This window comes from Glycine max, chromosome 16, assembly GCF_000004515.6.
Source record: "Glycine max cultivar Williams 82 chromosome 16, Glycine_max_v4.0, whole genome shotgun sequence".
Lineage (NCBI taxonomy): Eukaryota > Viridiplantae > Streptophyta > Magnoliopsida > Fabales > Fabaceae > Glycine > Glycine max.
In genome coordinates, this window is record NC_038252.2 from 36,486,731 (window position 1) to 36,503,983 (window position 17,253).

Below are 17,253 nucleotides of genomic sequence, written 5' to 3' on the forward strand. Positions count from 1 at the left end.
TCTTATATATTTATTGAGGAAGTTTAGTTCAATTAATTATTGTAAATCTTCCATAAAAAATTCTCATGTGTTCAAAAATAACATCACTAATTAATGTGAGATATAAAAACACAATTTATGAAAAAAGTTATACTGTTTTAAAATGTATTGCTAACGTTTTTTTTAGGGGAATGCATTTCTAATGTGGTTGTTATGGAAATGGATTCTCTTCGGTTCCTTTTTCCTTTATTTGTTTTATTTCATAAACTTTTGAGAAAATATATAAAAGATTAGAAACATTTATAGGATTTTTTTTATAAAAAAAACAGCAAATGAAACTATATTAAAAGAAAATTGATACCTGAAGTACCAAAATATTACAAATTGTATAGGCTAGTTTATATTTATATCAACAAGGATATAAATATTAGATAACCAATATGAAAAATAAAAAAACACAACACCCTGCACCCTCTAATGATGCCCCCCTCCCCCCCAATATCCCATTGCCATAAGACCTCTAATTACAAAGCCCCTTCTTGAACTACAAAACAATTACATATACCCCCACCCGCCCCATTCAATGCATCAGTAACAAAAGGTAGCATTAATGGCCATGCAAATTACAATACAAGAATAGTCCTATCATAAATTGCACCTCATCAACCCAATTAGTTAGCAGAGATATTTGATGCCCATTGAACATATGAGACATTGAACCCTGGAAGACTACCATGTAGCCGAGACCCTGAGACAAATCTGATTTCCTCCACTAAAAGCTATCCATTCCACAATCTCTTGTTGAAAAAGAAGTCTATTTCTCTACCTTCTTATACAAAAGATTACTGCACCCTAAATGTATTGCCATATTTCTCGTTCTAGTTTAGATCTTCCCAGCCATTTGATGTACCAGTAGTGAGCCTCCATATCTCCAGGTGATGTAGTAGCAAAATCAGGGGCAATCCAAGAATAACACTCATTCCACACTTTCGAAGCCAACTCACAATAGAAAAAAAGAGGTATTGTCTCACTCTTTTGAAGGCAAGGGCACAACATATCCTCATCACGAACAATAATATTGCTTTTCTTCAAGTTTTCCTTTGATGGGAGTCTATTTTTAAAGGTCTTCCACAGGAACATAAAGACCTTCTTAGGAAAACTGATCTGCCACAAATCTTGGAAAATGACATTTGGTGCCTCATCCATAGAGTCCTCCTCCATACACAGTCTGTAAACTAAAATTTTGGAGTAGCAACCCGAAGAAGATGCCTTCCACCACCATGAGTCCATCTCCAAATTTTTTACCTATATTGTTTCCAAAAACACAAATAATTGTTGAGCTAAAAAATTTTCCCATTCAAACATACTTCTCCATTTGAACTCCCAGCATATATACCAAGGTTGGAGGCCTCCAACCTCCCATCATACCAATAGTACTTTCCTTTTGAAAAGAAATAGCTTATGAAACAAATTAGCTAGACTTTGTCCCTCCACCCATTCATTAATCCAAAATCTTATTTTATTTCTAGCTAAAACCTTTCACCCCATTCCCTTGTCAAACCCATTTTCACTATTCCCCCAAGCTCTCTTCAAATCCCTCCATCTCAACGACTCTATAGAATGTTCACTCTCCCTCACGAGCCCATGCCAACCCTCATATTTAGACATCCACACCTCACACCATAACTTACTCCCAAAGCCCCAAAGTGACCCTTATAGAAATTAACCTTCAACCAGGACACCAACTCAAACATTCTCAGAATATTTTTAATGATAAAAACATTTGTCACATTTGCTTCACCAAAAACAAATTGTATCATTGGCATATTATAATAAGCTAATAACACAACCCTTGTTCCCCACTGAATAACCATGAAATAATTATTTTCTAAAGCTACCTGCATCAAATCACTCAAACCCTTTTTTACCACCAAGAAAAGAAAAGGAGCTAAAGGGTTTCCTTGTCTAAAGTCCAATTGGAACTTGAATTCTTGAGATGAGATGTCATTCACCAAAATCAAAGACCAAGAAGACATAAGACAACCTTTAATCCAATTAATTCAAGTTTCATGGAATCCTAATCTATGTAGCATATAGAAAAGGAATTTCCACAACACCAAATCATAACTCTTTTCAAAATGCACCTTAAATAGTAAACAACTTTTCTTCCTCTTTTTTGCATCACCACCACCTCATTTTCAACCAACACACTATGCAATAATTGTCTTCCTCCAAATGCAATTTGTCTATTATCAATCACCTTACCTAACACCTTTCTCAATCTGTTAGTTAACACCTTAGCTAATATATTATACATGCATCCTACAAAAGATATTGGCCCAAAATCACCAATGTTTTGTGGTTTTCACATTTAGCAATCAAGGCAATAAAGAAAGAATTCATACCTTTTAGAAGGACGCCAAAGCAATGAAATTTTGACAAAAATCTCTTAATATTCTCCTTAAGAAGTTCCCAAAATTCCTTGATGAATAGGAAAGTGAAACCATCGGGCCCAAGACTCTTTGAACTAGCACAATCACACACTATGTCCTTGACTTCATCTTCTTTGAAATTCGCTATGAGCACAAAATTATCATGACTAGAAATCTTTTGGAAATTGACTCCATCAAGCTTTGGTCTTTCCCAAGTACCCTCCATGAATCTATTTTGAAAATATGCCTTCACGTCCTATTTTACTCTTGAAGGCTCCTTGTTAGTCATCATTTACAACTAACTTTTGTGTTGAAAAGCTTTATGGAAATTATGTCTTTTCTTCAATTTATGGTTCTTTTTGTAGGTTTGTACATATTTTTAGGTTTAGTTTAATTTTTTATGCAGTAGATATGCCCTTCAATGTGAATTAATGAGTTTTCAACTTCAGTTTCAGGTGAAAAGATGAAGAAATAGAAGGTTGTTGCAGCTGGTGTCTCGCTAAGCGAGACATATGCACTTAGCGAGTAACATTCGCTAAGCGAGACATCAGCTCGCTTAGCGAGTCAAGGGAATCTGGAAGAGAATCTATCACGCATGCATGCACCCAGCGTAGCGAGTCGTTTGTCTCTTCTGGCGCTTAGTGTGCCTGACGCGCTAAACCAAAATTCACTAACTCGCATTCAGCAAGAAAATGACGTTAAGCGAGCCTTTGAGGACAAAAAACCCTTAAAAGCTGAAGTTGGCGAGAAAGGAGGGAGCTTTGGTAGAAAACACAGAAAATTACTACGTGAGAGACGCAACAGGGCAAGGGAGCACCAAAAACCTTAGCTTTCAAGAGGATTCTAGGTTTTAGAGTGATTTTTAGGTTTCTAGAGGTGGAGGAGACATCCTCACTACTGTGTAATCTGAATTTTGCTTCCAAAACCTCCTATTGTAACTGAAAGGTGATAACTTGTCATGGAAGACTAAAGTTTTTGTTCGAAATTTCTGTTGAGTCTTGATGTAAATATTTTTTACTATCTATTTAATGTTGTTTTGATGTGTTCATTGCTTATATCTGCATTTAATTCTTGCATGCTTTTGGTCTGATCACCCATTTGTGTGTAAAGTCAGGATTTTTAGCATTGGAAAATGATATGAATCCTTAGAACTGGATAGTGCAGGACTAGATAACTATATTATCTGAACACGAAGTGCAGAGACTCTAGTTTTTAATATGTTGTGATCTTAATACTGTTCGGTTAGGCTAAGTTCGATGAGGGATCCGAGAATGAAGTTTAATTAGAATTAGCCCATTCATGCGAGACATCGATGTTTAGGATAATTGTCCTCATCATAGGACACAGAAACAACATTAGATAGAGAAAAATCCTTAATTGCATCAAGTTACTCAGTAGAAAGGCCCAACATTTTAATCATTTGTTTATATTTCACATTTACTTAGTTAATTTTGTAATTATCTCTAGAATTGCAACTATATCCTGTTTTTATTTCTATTTCATGATGTTACACAAATGTCTACTTATTGAATGAACGTTTTTTTGAATGAAACAAATTCTCTGTGATTCGATACTCGATTCTTACCGTTTTATATTACTTGTGACTTAATACACTTGTTGATAAATTTCGCACTTCTAAAGAGGTAAAACAACACCCAAATCCTATTTATATACTTTCAACAAATTCTTTTTCCTCTTCCAATTTATGGTTGAGTGAAAATCTAGACTTTTGAGAGAGCAAGGATTCATTGTATTTTGTCACTCTCCAAAAGTCCTTTTGAAGTTGCAATCTTCTTAGAATTCTTCATCACTCAAGCCTTATTGTTCTACCACTACATCTAAAACATTAAGTTCTTTAACAAGAGTTTTTTGCTTCTCATCTAACATACCAAACACTTTCATGTTCCACTTTTTCAACACTCCCTTGACAACTTTTAATTTCTCTTTTAGTACAAAAGTATCAGGTTAATGGCCTAAGCACTATCTTCTTAACATAGAGTGACCCAAAAGTATTATTTAATCTTCTTAACATAATGTTATTCTCAAATCCCTTCAAGCATTAAGTCTCAAATCCCTTCTTAACATGAAGTTCAATGCACCCTATCCTCATCCAAAACAAATGATTTTTTCTCTCTCTCGTACCCCTTTCTCAAAATAAAATATTAAATAAATAAAATGCTCAAGAAGATCCATTCCGGTAGAAATAAATGAGTTGTGGCCCCTAACAACATAAAAAATATCATATATAGAACTGCGTATATAAACTTATAGCCCAATAATTCTAGACTAGAAGACCTAGTCGTCGTATGGTTTTACTGGTAGCTTCCTACATAGAGCAACTTCAAAAAGGTCATTACTGCCGTAAAGATACCTTAATTTTTCTCAAATATAAATAAATGTCAGTCTCATTTCACAAATAAACCAAAATAAAAAACACAAATTTATATCACTTTATACAGATCACTGGGTGATTTTTTAAACTTCTTAGATTGTTTTACATAAGTCTCCTGTCACAGTATCATTCTTGCCATTTTCTTCGTGTCTACTCTTTGATACTCAAAATCTTCTCCTAATTAAGTGTTCCCTACACCATTCTTGAGCCAATCCACCACCTCTTTCATGCTAGGCCTCTTATCCGCACTACTATCGGTGCATCTAAGAGCTATGGTGGTAACGTTTTTCAATTGCTCCAAATCAAATTTCCCCTTCAACTTTGGATCAGCAATGTTGTTGAAGAGGCCTTTGTTGATATATGGTGTGACCCATTGAACAATGTCCCTTTTCACTTCTCCAGGGAATTTCTCAATTGGTTTCTTGGCACTAATAATCTCCAAAAGTAAAATTCCAAAGCTGTAAACATCACAGCTCTCAGAAACCTTCCCCCACATGGCGTATTCTGGTGCCAAATATCCTAGGGTGCCTTTAACTTTTGTGGTAAGATGGGTCACACCATCTGGTACCAGCTTTGCAAAACCAAAATCAGCAACCTTGGCTTGAAATTCAGCGTCTAGAAGAACATTGCTTGCCTTAATATCTCTGTGTATGATGTGAGGAGTTGATTCATGGTGCAGATACCTTTTCCAAAAGGAAATAGATTGACAAAGTTCAATAATTTAAAGATTAATCTTAATGATGCATGGAAAAATGGAATATTTTCAGGGACAAAATCAAATACAATTCTTTAGATTTTTTTTGCGCTATTTTCCAATTAGAATTAGAAATTTTTAATTTGATCGAGGAACCTATATTAACCTTTAATCCAAATTCTTATCATGCAAATTGTTGACGTAAAACTCTGAATTCTTATAGGATAATAATAACAAAAAATACTTAAGGAATTATATCTTAATTTTGTCGTATTTCCAAATGGAAGCAGTTGTCAGTTTTTTCTTTTTAATATTGTATTTCATTTTTTTTAATAATTAATAAAATAATAATAATAATGAATAAAAAAATCAAATAATAATTAATAAAAAGAAAAAAGTGTAAATCAAATAGAAATTTATAAAATCTATGATCCTAGAGTAGTTCCCTAGACAAAATAAAAGTAAGTTCATAAACAAGATTCAAGAATAAGATTCTCTGATGAAAGGAGAGAAATATGTCTGAGGATCCACTGGATATAAGGAGTGTGTCTCCAAATAATTCTTAAGCACAAGCTTATTGATAATAAAGAAGTCTCTCATCAACTAAAATTGAAAAGTAAAGTGTATATATAATTTGGAGTGCATTACTCCATGGACTTTTTGGACAAAGGTACAATTCTCAAGCTAAAACTAAAAGACCAACTCACTCTTTTATGTTAGAAGACTTGAATTGGCCTATTCTCAAATTGTCAACTAACTAGTCACCCAACATACATGATCAATCTCAACATAACATAAATTTTTCAGTCTAAGAAAAAGAATAAATAACACAATTATATGTGTCATGGAAATTAACATAGACCATACCACCTAATAATTTCTTCTCAAACTCAGTTTTAAGTTGCGGTTCACAAGCTATTTATATTTGTCTGTCATTTTGCTAATCGTTATGCAACTATAATTATTGCTACGACCATAATTTAAAATCAAACTACTTAAATCGTTTAATGGATATTGCATGTCATTTGATTAATTTCTTACATATATCTTGTTTTTTCATTGGGGATTTTCAACCATAACATGAAATTATTAGGCAGAAAAGATTATGGATTTTAGAGGAATATATATAGAGGGGAAGGTACACTTACGCTAAACCTTCAGCAGTTCCAATTGCTATGCTCATTCTTCTAGGCCAATCTAGCTGACATTTCTTAGCAAGTGGACCATGCAAATGGGTGAGCAAGCTATGGTTAGGCATGTAATCATACACAATCAACCTTTCATCTCCTCCTGCATAGAATCCCCTCAATCCCAACAAATTTTTATGCCTCACTCTTCCTAATACTTCCACTTCCACTGCAAACTCCATCTCTGCCTTTGCAGTCATTGTCTTCAACCGCTTCACTGCAATCTGCAAATTCCATTTATTAGACATGCAAATTTAACAAATTGTGCATGCAAAAAATAATGTAAGTACCACACACATGCTTAAACTTCATGACAAATATTTATAAATAAATTCAAATTGGGAATTATAAAAGATATTTTATATATATGAATATATAATTGCCTGAACGCCTTTACTTGTTCGACCAAAATAAACACTTCCAAATCCACCCTCTCCAATCTTATTATCTTGATCAAAGTTGTTTGTTGCACGAAGCAACTCCTTCAACGTGTACATTTCCCATGGATAGTCCCTATTGTTCTTCTTGTTGGCAACCCTAGTATAAGAGAATAAAAATTAGAAGTTAAAACACAAACACACGTATAACATAGGGAGAAAAATAAAATTAATAGCAATAAATCACGAATTTCTGGGCATGAAAATTAAGCAGATATAAGTTTGATGAAAACCATACTGTATTTTGCTTTGCCTTTCATCTTTGAGGAAACAACAGTATTGTTTCAAGTGCATAATTTCTAGGAAGAATCTGTAGAATCTTAGTTCACGTTGACAGAAGAAGAAAAAGTGAGGGGTTGAAGTAGAAAATAAAAATATAGGCTCAAATCCTGCAAGAAAGAAGCAAAAGTAAACCGGCAAATGCAAAGAAGAAACAAAAGAGGGGTTATGGTATCGAAAAGGGGCTACCTTGGAAGCTAGTCAAGGTTAATATAATGGTGGAAACGCAAGCTATGTGTATATTATATGCCTTAAATTGTGGCCTATGCTATTGTTTGCTAGCTTTCGTTAAGCTTACTTCTTCATTGGAAATGCCACACATTTTATATTACACTGATGGGATAAGCAAATAAATTCTCTTGAGAGCTTTATTTTAACAATAGACCAATTATTCTAGATTACATGTCGTTGGATAAATTGTGGACAATTAGAACTTGATTTGGATAATTTTTAATCGATGGAATGTGACGCTGCCACTGCCATCCCACTGTTGATCAACGGCTAAAAATTGACCATGGAGATGGATTCCATGTTGGGTGTAAACTAAGTAGATTTTCAATCAAGCCTTTAAAAATTTTGGTTTCTTTCGGTTGACAAGAATGTCTAATCAAGCACTATTAGCTGTAGCCCGTCCATATTATGGAATTGAAGAAGTAACCATTAAGCGTAGAATTTTGTTTTGCTTTTCTTATTCTATTTTAAATTTTATACAAATATATATTGTGTTTATATATATATATATATAGTTGTGTTATATAGAGTACTCAATAAAATTATATTGTGTCTGTATTATAATTTTGTCACCGCATATTATATAAGGTGATAATTGATATGAGAAAAAAGTGAAGTGACAAACATAAATATTGAATATTAACAAAGTGATGATGTGACGGCTTTTTTACATTGAAATATAATTTTTCACTAAAATGATGAAATAGCAAGAATTGAATATTAACTAAATCATTAAGATTCTGATCCTTAATTAGGAAGAATAATATTATTTTTAATTAATTATTCCATATTCTTATGATATTTTTATAATTTTTTTATCTTTTCACATCATATCTATTATTAATTAATTAATTTTATATTTTTATCTCTTTTATTATTATACAAATAGCTGTAAGAATGTGAAATGAGAATAATATTACTCAAATATTTAATAATATTAATCAATTATGTAAAAATATAGTATAACTAAATTACATTCTAACTTCTTGAAGAGGTATTTGTCTAGTGTACATGGGAACTAGAGTGAACGAAGACTTTGTCTCAATAATTATATGTGGGGCACTTTTCAGTGCACAACATACTAACGGAAGTAATCGTATTTTTCTTTTCTAATTTTTTTTATAACCTATGCAATTAATCAGGGAGAATAATAAATAAAGATCAGAGGCAATCCAAATCAGACCTAAATCACACGGGGCCAACTTGCTAAACAACCCACATTAGTAATTCGTTAATTATGGAAACAATGGCTTTCGGCTCCAACGAAAGCCAAAGTATATATATATATATATATAAAGCCTTATAGGGTCAGGATTAAAAGTCAATTACACTTTGTCTTGTTCCAAAACATTAAAGAAGATACTCCTTATGAATAGTTTATAACTTTAGTTTGATGTTAAATTTACCTTCACAAATATAATATCCACATACCATTTTCATGAACAGGAAGTAATTATCCTTTAGTCGCTATCATTTTTGTCATTTTATTCTTCTCCATTCTTGTAACCCAAACTTGGAATATCCTTTCTTCTCCTCCATAGATACTACGCTTAATTAGCTACTTCCACCGCCAGGGCTACTCTTCATCAATCCGTGCATCTGATAGCTATAACAATCATAAATTTTAGTTGTTACAAATTGAAATTTCCCTTTCAACTTTGGATATATGCAATATGATTGAAGACATGTCACCCATTAAACGGTATTATTATCCAAATTGGTTTCTTGCCACTAAGAATCTCCAAAAACACGAGCCTAATATATGATTATATATATATATATTTTGCAGGTTTCACAAGTTTAAATTAATGGTTATGTACATCCGGGTATGCAGTTGGCAAAACTAAAACCAGAGATTAGCTTCAAATTCGTGGTCTAAAAAAACAATGCTTGTTTGGGCTTACATTTCTGTGTATACGGTGGTTAACTGATATATATAGAGCGCGCAAAAACATATTAATATTTATTTATAATTTGACCACATTTTTCGATTATGACTAAAAGTCACATATATATGAGAAAATAGACATTTGGTAGCCATAAATGATGTTGAAATTGACTTGCAAGTAAGAATCTGAATATTTTTCTGCATAATGAGATATATAGAATTTAAAGGGAATCTAGGAGAGAAGGCGAAGCAATAAGACCAAATACAAATGGATGTGCAAACTATATTATAGTTTAAAATTCTAGAAAGACTTTAATTCTTCTTACCAAAACCTTACTAAAAATTAATTTTTAGGAGCAATGAAACAATCTTTATTGGCTTTAGCTGCTTCTTGTAAAACAACCTCGATCTCCATCTATTGGAGCTTTTCACCAGGGAATGAAGATTATACCTTTCCCAGTTTCCCTTAATCTTCTAGTAGAATTATTATTTATAAATTAGCTAATTTAGACTATACTTAGGTCTCAAAGTCTTTTAGTTCTTTTATCCTTCTAATTAACTTTCTAATTTTCTTCTAAGGACTAGCATATATCGCAAAATAGAATCCTTAAATTAACCCCAATAAATTAATTCTTATATCTTATTAATGCTCAATCACAAATCTGTGGCATAAAATGAATTAGTTTGAAGATAGTATTCCATTTCTATTCTTCTTCAAAGAGGAAACCACATGACGTACGTCTACATTTCTATTTCATTTATTTGAAGAACTTGTATGATGGATGGTATTGAAAATATATAAATTACCATTTGTACAAAAGAGTAAAAAGTAGGAAGGGCTTTGAGAAGGCTTAGATGGTAATAAGAAAGTACGTAGTTAGATGTTATTATGAAAGCGGAGGATATTTATTTCTAGTCAAGGAAAGATAAAGAAAATAGTATTGTTTATATATCAAAGCTCTGATCATTCTATTTCTTCAAAAGAGATGGAATCAGAAAGTATATTAATTAGCAAGTATCACTGGCACATATGATTTTTATTAGCGCGTCTTTATTCTTTTAATTAAAATATAATATATGTTGATAATTTCAGTAAGAAGCTTTTGGAGAATTAAATATATATTTTGTACCGTTTTATAATCCTACTACTCATATCGTTTACAAAGAACAGAAGGCATCAACGTTGAACTTTTATCAGCATCTATAAAATAGAAAGAAAAGTGCACAATCTAACTAATATAAATTTATCGGGTTTCAATGTTGGGAAAGGCCAAGAGAAAAATTCATGATAAGAGAAATGCTAACTAAAACAAAGGGGCTGGGAAACGTTAATGGCCTCTTGCTGCTTCAACTCCAATAAGAACAGATGCTTTATAACTCCAAAATTTATAATTTAAGACTTAGTTTTTAATTTAAACTCTTTCATCTGCTTTTATGAAAGTTGATGTGAGAAATTGCGTTATTAAATTGATTGATATGTGATTGGCTAATGCTTTTAATTTTGTTAATTAAGATGGAAATAAATAATAAGAAGGAAAGTGAAGACAACCTAGGACTGGAAATTATAAAATATGCTTTTAATTTTATTTTATATTTTTACTACTATAAATTATCCAAATTATATATATATATATAAACCAAAAAAACCTCTTTTTTCTTTCTTTTTTTAATTATTTTTTAAATACAGCCAATTATTTTACTGGATTTAACTCCAATATAAGTTGGATTTCAAAAGCTTGCTAGCATTTCTGTTCCTGAGATCCTATCATGAAGCTTCATTAATTTGATTGGTTATCTTTTTGTTTTTAATCCAGACTCAATTCATGTGAACTCCTAGGATTGTTTTGGTCAGTTTTGCTTTTCATATTGTCAACCAGCATTGTTGTTCTTTATAATGCACACATCTTCGACAAACTCTCGGAGGCCCAAACAAAGATTTATGTTTTTGTCCAAGCATAAAGAGAAAGGATAAGTCCATAACTCGGCTTACTTTAGGTCCAATCAGCACTGCGTTTACTTGTAAGCCAAAAAAATAAAATAATGAAAGCACTTTTTTTCTTGGTGAATATATAATAAAAGCACTATAAACCAAAAGAAAGAAAGAAGTAGATTAAATATGATTTTGGTTTCATTCAAAAAAAAAATATATGATTTTGGTATTTGTAATTTTATTGTCTTTGTATTTTTTTTTTTTGGAGTAGTCTTTGTAGTCAAACAAGCGTACCATTGTTCACAAAATTAAATATGGAAATGTTACTCTTATAATACATCCAGGCATCATGTAACAGGCTTCACATAACAGTTTTTATTCATCTAATACTATATTCAAGTCAGGGAGCACATTATTTTTGTACAACGATCTTACATGAACACAATCATATATTTAAAGCATATTATTTAAGATACTTATATAGTTATTAATAATGAATTAAACTAAGAGTTTCAACATGTGTATATATCTGCATATTAAAGTGCTGATGTTGCAAGAAAATTCGAGATGATCAATATAAATCCATGATTTTGTTAGTGTTACTAAAATTATTATTTGGACTATGCTTATTTTAGTATATATCCCCACCTCCCCCTAGACTTCCCCACATCATATAGTGATTGATATATATGGAACAGTTCATCTTACAATCAATGAAGATAGTAATAAAGGTGATTGAGATACTACTTTGGATCAATCCCAACCCAAGATAGGTGGAGGTTGGAAGAGCATTGTGGCCTAAGACACTCTTCCATTAACATGGTAGTGGACTAGTAGGGACTAGCTACCTGCAACACTTATCTGGTTCTGATTCAGTGTTCACAATTTGTGGACCAAATTTATTTTCGCTGTGTTTTGGCCATACTAGCACATCCAAATCTGATATGGGCGAGCTTAATTAAGTACCCCCGGCCATATGATGATCAACACAATTATGTTCAGTGCAACATGGAAAAAACTATAAATGTTTTTTCAAAATAAGAATTGAATGAGGATCACATGCTAAATGAAGTTCAATCTTGGAAAAAAAATTTACTTTAATTTGGACCACATAAAAGGAAGCTCAATATCAAAGGAAGATATTGTTTGAATTAGAAAACACGTATTAGTTTGTTTATATGTGTTTGCTTTAATTAGTGAGATCTAGATGATTATCGGATCATACATTAACACTACTACTTTATGACATGAGTCCATAAATACTGAAGACGCGGTCGATAATAGTGTCTTTAAAGCAGTGCAGCGAATATTAGCTTAGCTGTCATATCTTCGCTTCGCTCATATAATGATACTGATTCAGTGGTTAGAACTAGAGTTTTGGAATTCAAAATTAATGAAATAATTGGATAATGTTGGTTTCAAATCCGCTAAATATAATTGCTTTGATACACGACCAAGTCTTTTGTCGCACAATGGTCCCATCATATATACCATATATGAACGCAATCACATATGGGAATGGTATTGAACTAAATTTTAAATTGTGAAAAATCCCAAAAGAACTGAGCAGGGCTAACGTCCAACCAAAACCCTTGAGGGAACATATTATAGAGGCACTAATAGAGGAAAGTAAATAAAGCTAGGAGCTACATCAAAGATCCTACAACTATTATTAATAAGAGCATTAGCATGGCCACATATTAAAGATCCTACAACTATACCCAACATGGTAAGATAGAACCTAGCTAAGAAATCAGTAACTTGATTATATTCCCGTAAAACATGGTTCCACTTGATCACTACACCGTTCCTGGCCAACTAGAGAATTGGTTGGATACCATATGATCATGTTTGAAATTAACGAGAAGGGGAATGACCCAATATATTTATGGTTTAACTGATCTTATACCACCGGCTCAGCATCTGAGCCCGGTCAAGAAAAATACAGGAAAGAAGGAATGAATAAATGATCCAATGATCAGAAGAAGTTTTAACCCGTAATCCCTCAATGACAGTGATTTATTTATTTTAATCGCAGTATAGGATTTGGTTCTCCAACGGAGTTTTAAGGTATTTTTACTAGCTTTAGTCCTTTAAGTTGCGACTATAAAATTATTCCTTGATTTTAGATTTAATTACACTTTAAAACTTATTATATATTATCTCTCGCTATGGATGCATTCTGCTGCAGTTGAATTTCCACGAGTTCGACCAGCGTGTATTTTTAACTGACTCACTTATAGAATCTATGATTTAATATTGAAGTTATTAAATAATTACTTTAACAGTGATCACATTAAAAGACATAGTACTATGATTTCTGATTAATTAAAGAATATATATTTTTTCATACCAAATTTGCATAGAAATTAAAAGTCATAAATAGTTATACTCCATAACATTTATTCAATAATTATAAATCTTAATTTGTCTGTTTCAATTAAGCGTTTCTTCTGTTGCAATTTGTGAGTTGCATTGTATGAGTTTCTTAAAACCGTTTTAAGTTTCATCCTTTTTCGATAGTAGTTTACCTTACTAATTAAGGGCTATAAAGTTTACTTAATTGCTTCCGTAATTTTTAAACAATATTAGTAACACTTTAATAACATTTTGTCACTTCAACTTATGATTTTTTGGTTTACAGATATATTGTCAAAGCTTGAGATCGACATGCATGATGCATGTGCCATCAAAATTTAAATAATATGCTTAATTACTTTTGCTAGCTGCCTAATTACCTTGATTACAATTTCTCCAGTGGTTTTACGTGTATGATGGCTCTTTAATAGTTGTATTTTGTGTACATATATATGACTTGGGTGTGGTCTGTCCACTGACTCATCTATTAATCACGAGTCGGTTTACATAGCTTAATTTTAACAGCAAACTTCTCATGATGGTTATTCTCATGATACATCACTGATGTATGTATGTGTCTATTGTCATTTATACTAAAGTATTGTTGACCTTAGGGATCCTTTTTCATTGTTAATTAAACTAAATAATAATATAAATATTATATAATTTAATTAAATAGCATAAAAATAGACGCATTATTTGAATGCATGGTGTTAAAAATTCTACGTTGATTAATGATATGATTAAAATGATATATATATATATATATATATAAGTGAAAAATGACTCACTTTAAGCTAATTTTTAAAATTAAATTAAATTTAAATATAAATTTAAAGATGATAGATCCTAATAGTTATTGTTGGACCTATCCTAAAACAAATTATCTATTGTTATAGAATCATCCATAGATACTTATGGTGATGATTTCTCATTTATATATATTATTTTTGACATATTTAATCAACCTTGGATTCCACAATTTATACGAAGAGAAACAAAAGTCTGGCCCAATGACTGCACAAAAAATGCATTAAGATGATATTAATCAGAGTCTATCCTAATAATAATTGCTGAGCATATCATGGGATCAGTTATAGAGTGGTTATCGGATGACCTGCAATACAAACTTTATGCCCATGCTCAAGATGTGTTTTATCTCCGATTTATATTACATTAGTTTGGCCATATCTACTCAAGGTGAGATCTCCAACATAAGAAACCAAAGTTTGACTAAAAGACTGCGTGGAAATGCACCAAGATTGAAACCACAAGACAGAATGAACAAACCTCTATGCATTTCCCCAATTCAATTTTTGTCATAAGTATCAGAATCAATGGTAAAAATTATTACAGAGATTGAAGAGGAAGAAACGATAATGGATGAACAACATTCTAATTCTTGATGGTTATCATGATGCGAAAGTAAGTAATGCCGCGCCATTATATATACCACAGGAAATTCAAATTTATGATGCGGCTATTGAAAAATAACTACTGTAAGAGCTAAATGCAGAAACGTACACACAAAACATTGAACAACACCATGTATTTTATCCATGACTTTGGTTTAATTTCCATTAAAAGAGATAAATGACCTCTACAAAATGGAATCATCAACTAGCTACACTTTGTACTGCACCAACAATTATGGAAGATAAATAACAAGTACACTGCTGCACAAATCACTCTTAATAGTATATATGCGATCAGAAACATCTCCAAATAATATATTTTTCCCAAGATATTATCAATTTTCAGGTTCAGGCTAAGTCTCTTGCAAACCTGCAAGTGGCTATATTCCTGTAATAGGAATATTCAGAAAAAAAAAAGAACGAAAATTCTTGTCTCAACCAGAAGATATTTTATAGCAGATGTTGAGTTACTTACTTGAAGATGATATTATCTCCATAAGCTTCATTTGCAATTCAGTGTAATCAGTGCCAGCCATATTCGAATGAATTGGATACTTTGAACCAGTTTATGTACAAAAGAAAAAAAAAGTTTAATTTTTATGTATCAAGTATACGAAATTTTATACCATCAACCAATTAAAAGTTATATATAATTGGAATAACTATTATAATAATTATCATAAAAATCAATAAATTTATCATTCATATATTTCAATACCAATAGCCACTATATAATTACTGCATGCTCAATGAGAATTAAATTGACATGTACCTCTGATCGTATAGTGTGTATGAATCTGCCATCTCTTCTGATTGAAGTAGTGCTAACCACGTTAAGCCCTTCTTTAAGCAGAATGTCCAACACTCTTGACATGGGAAACAAACTTTTCCCAAAGCTGTAACTGCACATAATCTCAAGTCCTCCGGGGAAAGGATGAATAGAAACCAAGGGTGGAAGATGAATAGTACTAGAGCTTTCAATATTCTCAGGACAAATATTACTCATCAAATTAGACACCTTCACTAACTCATCCCTCTTTGCTTGCAATTGCTTCACCTTACTTTGTAGGTGGTTGATATAATTCATAGCCTCATTCACATGATCAGAGGTTGAGCGTTTTCCCTAAGGATGGTCATCAAGATAAGCAATAAAATCACCCCTATTGACTAGTGGCTTTCAAATTTCAATAACTCTTAAATTACAAGAGTTTTTTTAAAAAATAACAATGAATAATTAAAAAATAAATAAATTGTTTCAAAATGAAGAGACAAATTGTGTTGTGTCTAGGTGCTTACCTTAATATATTCTAAAGGAAGAAGCGATCTAAGGGTGGTGCAGAGATTTCCCATCTCTTGCCTTCTTTGTCTTTCAGTTTCCTTATGCATCCACTTCTTGTTTTCATCATCCATGGCAAGCTTATTATAATCTTCTTTCTCCCCAACAAGCAAGTGTTTGCCACTATTTCTCCTTGCCATTTCTCATTTGACTTGTACAAAGATCACTGCTTCAGAGGATCATATATACAAGATCTGATGATCATATATCTGGCTTATTAGTTAAAGTGGAAGAGAATAATCAGCTAGCAAATTGAAACTAGTGGACAGGATTCATCATTGTGTATGCTATCTTTTTTGGGGGTAGCAAAGATACGAAAGCAAGAAAATCAAGTGCATTTAGTTGTTAGGGTTTGAGGACTACTTTTTCATTCGCCTGATATGCTAAGATTCTGAAATCCTTCCCATATAAGATTAGAATCCATCTCACCTGCTATATCGGTGTTCCTATTTTTATTTAATTTCCTTTTCCTTAATAAACTCTGCTGGGACAGTGTTTTCTCTCTCTTTTGAATGTGAATAATCATCAACTCTTTATTATTTATTTTCATTATTTAGTACTTAATGTAAAAATTTTGGTAGGTAGATAACGTAAAATTTAACTTCGAAAGAGAAGGTATACGTAAAACTCGACAAAAAAAAATGTAGTTGATAATGATACAGAAGAAGTTTTAAATCAGATTAATACTTAATTTG

General features: G+C 31.9%; 2 protein-coding genes across 6 annotated transcripts; both read right to left on the minus strand.

Moving 5' to 3' along the window:
- Positions 1-4,800: 4,800 nt before the first annotated feature.
- Positions 4,801-8,047, minus strand: LOC100793659 (PTI1-like tyrosine-protein kinase At3g15890). Of its 3 annotated transcripts, none has more exons than XM_041010625.1 (5): positions 7,590-8,047; positions 7,360-7,431; positions 7,068-7,221; positions 6,646-6,908; positions 4,801-5,486 (listed from the first exon to the last, which is right to left on the minus strand). In XM_041010625.1, the coding sequence occupies exons 2-5, from the start codon at positions 7,413-7,415 to the stop codon at positions 4,985-4,987; spliced, it is 975 nt and encodes a 324-aa protein (XP_040866559.1). In that variant the 5' UTR covers positions 7,416-7,431; positions 7,590-8,047; the 3' UTR covers positions 4,801-4,984. The 3 variants fall into 3 exon arrangements, with proteins under 3 accessions (XP_040866559.1, XP_014624292.1, XP_014624291.1); XM_014768806.2 differs by having other exon boundaries at positions 7,360-7,440; positions 7,590-8,044; XM_014768805.3 differs by having other exon boundaries at positions 7,360-7,510; positions 7,590-8,042.
- Positions 8,048-8,866: 819 nt separating this feature from the next.
- Positions 8,867-16,979, minus strand: LOC100527856 (helix-loop-helix domain-containing protein). 3 transcript variants are annotated; one of them, XM_006598659.4, is made up of 4 exons: positions 16,519-16,979; positions 15,995-16,345; positions 15,698-15,776; positions 8,867-9,237 (listed from the first exon to the last, which is right to left on the minus strand). In XM_006598659.4, exons 1-4 carry the CDS (start codon positions 16,696-16,698, stop codon positions 9,218-9,220), a joined length of 630 nt encoding a protein of 209 aa, XP_006598722.1. In that variant the 5' UTR covers positions 16,699-16,979; the 3' UTR covers positions 8,867-9,217. The 3 variants fall into 3 exon arrangements, with proteins under 3 accessions (XP_006598722.1, XP_006598723.1, NP_001238513.2); XM_006598660.4 differs by lacking the exon at positions 8,867-9,237 and adding an exon at positions 15,070-15,610; NM_001251584.2 differs by lacking the exon at positions 8,867-9,237 and having other exon boundaries at positions 15,344-16,345; positions 16,519-16,716.
- Between the last annotated feature and the right edge of the window lie 274 nt (positions 16,980-17,253).

What these genes read in the sequence shown, in the direction of transcription:
- LOC100793659 (XM_041010625.1), bottom strand. Translation starts at nt 7,415, where the DNA reads ATGCACTTGAAACAATACTGTTGTTTCCTCAAAGATGAAAGGCAAAGC. An exon ending in GAAAGGCAAAGCAAAATACA is followed by an intron (nt 7,222 to 7,359) that starts GTATGGTTTTCA and finishes CTCTTATACTAG; the next exon opens with GGTTGCCAACAAGAAGAACA. An exon ending in GAACAAGTAAAGGCGTTCAG is followed by an intron (nt 6,909 to 7,067) that starts GCAATTATATAT and finishes TGGAATTTGCAG; the next exon opens with ATTGCAGTGAAGCGGTTGAA.
- LOC100527856 (XM_006598659.4), bottom strand. Translation starts at nt 16,698, where the DNA reads ATGGCAAGGAGAAATAGTGGCAAACACTTGCTTGTTGGGGAGAAAGAA. An exon ending in TTCCTTTAGAATATATTAAG is followed by an intron (nt 16,346 to 16,518) that starts GTAAGCACCTAG and finishes GACCATCCTTAG; the next exon opens with GGAAAACGCTCAACCTCTGA. An exon ending in TACACACTATACGATCAGAG is followed by an intron (nt 15,777 to 15,994) that starts GTACATGTCAAT and finishes ACTGGTTCAAAG; the next exon opens with TATCCAATTCATTCGAATAT.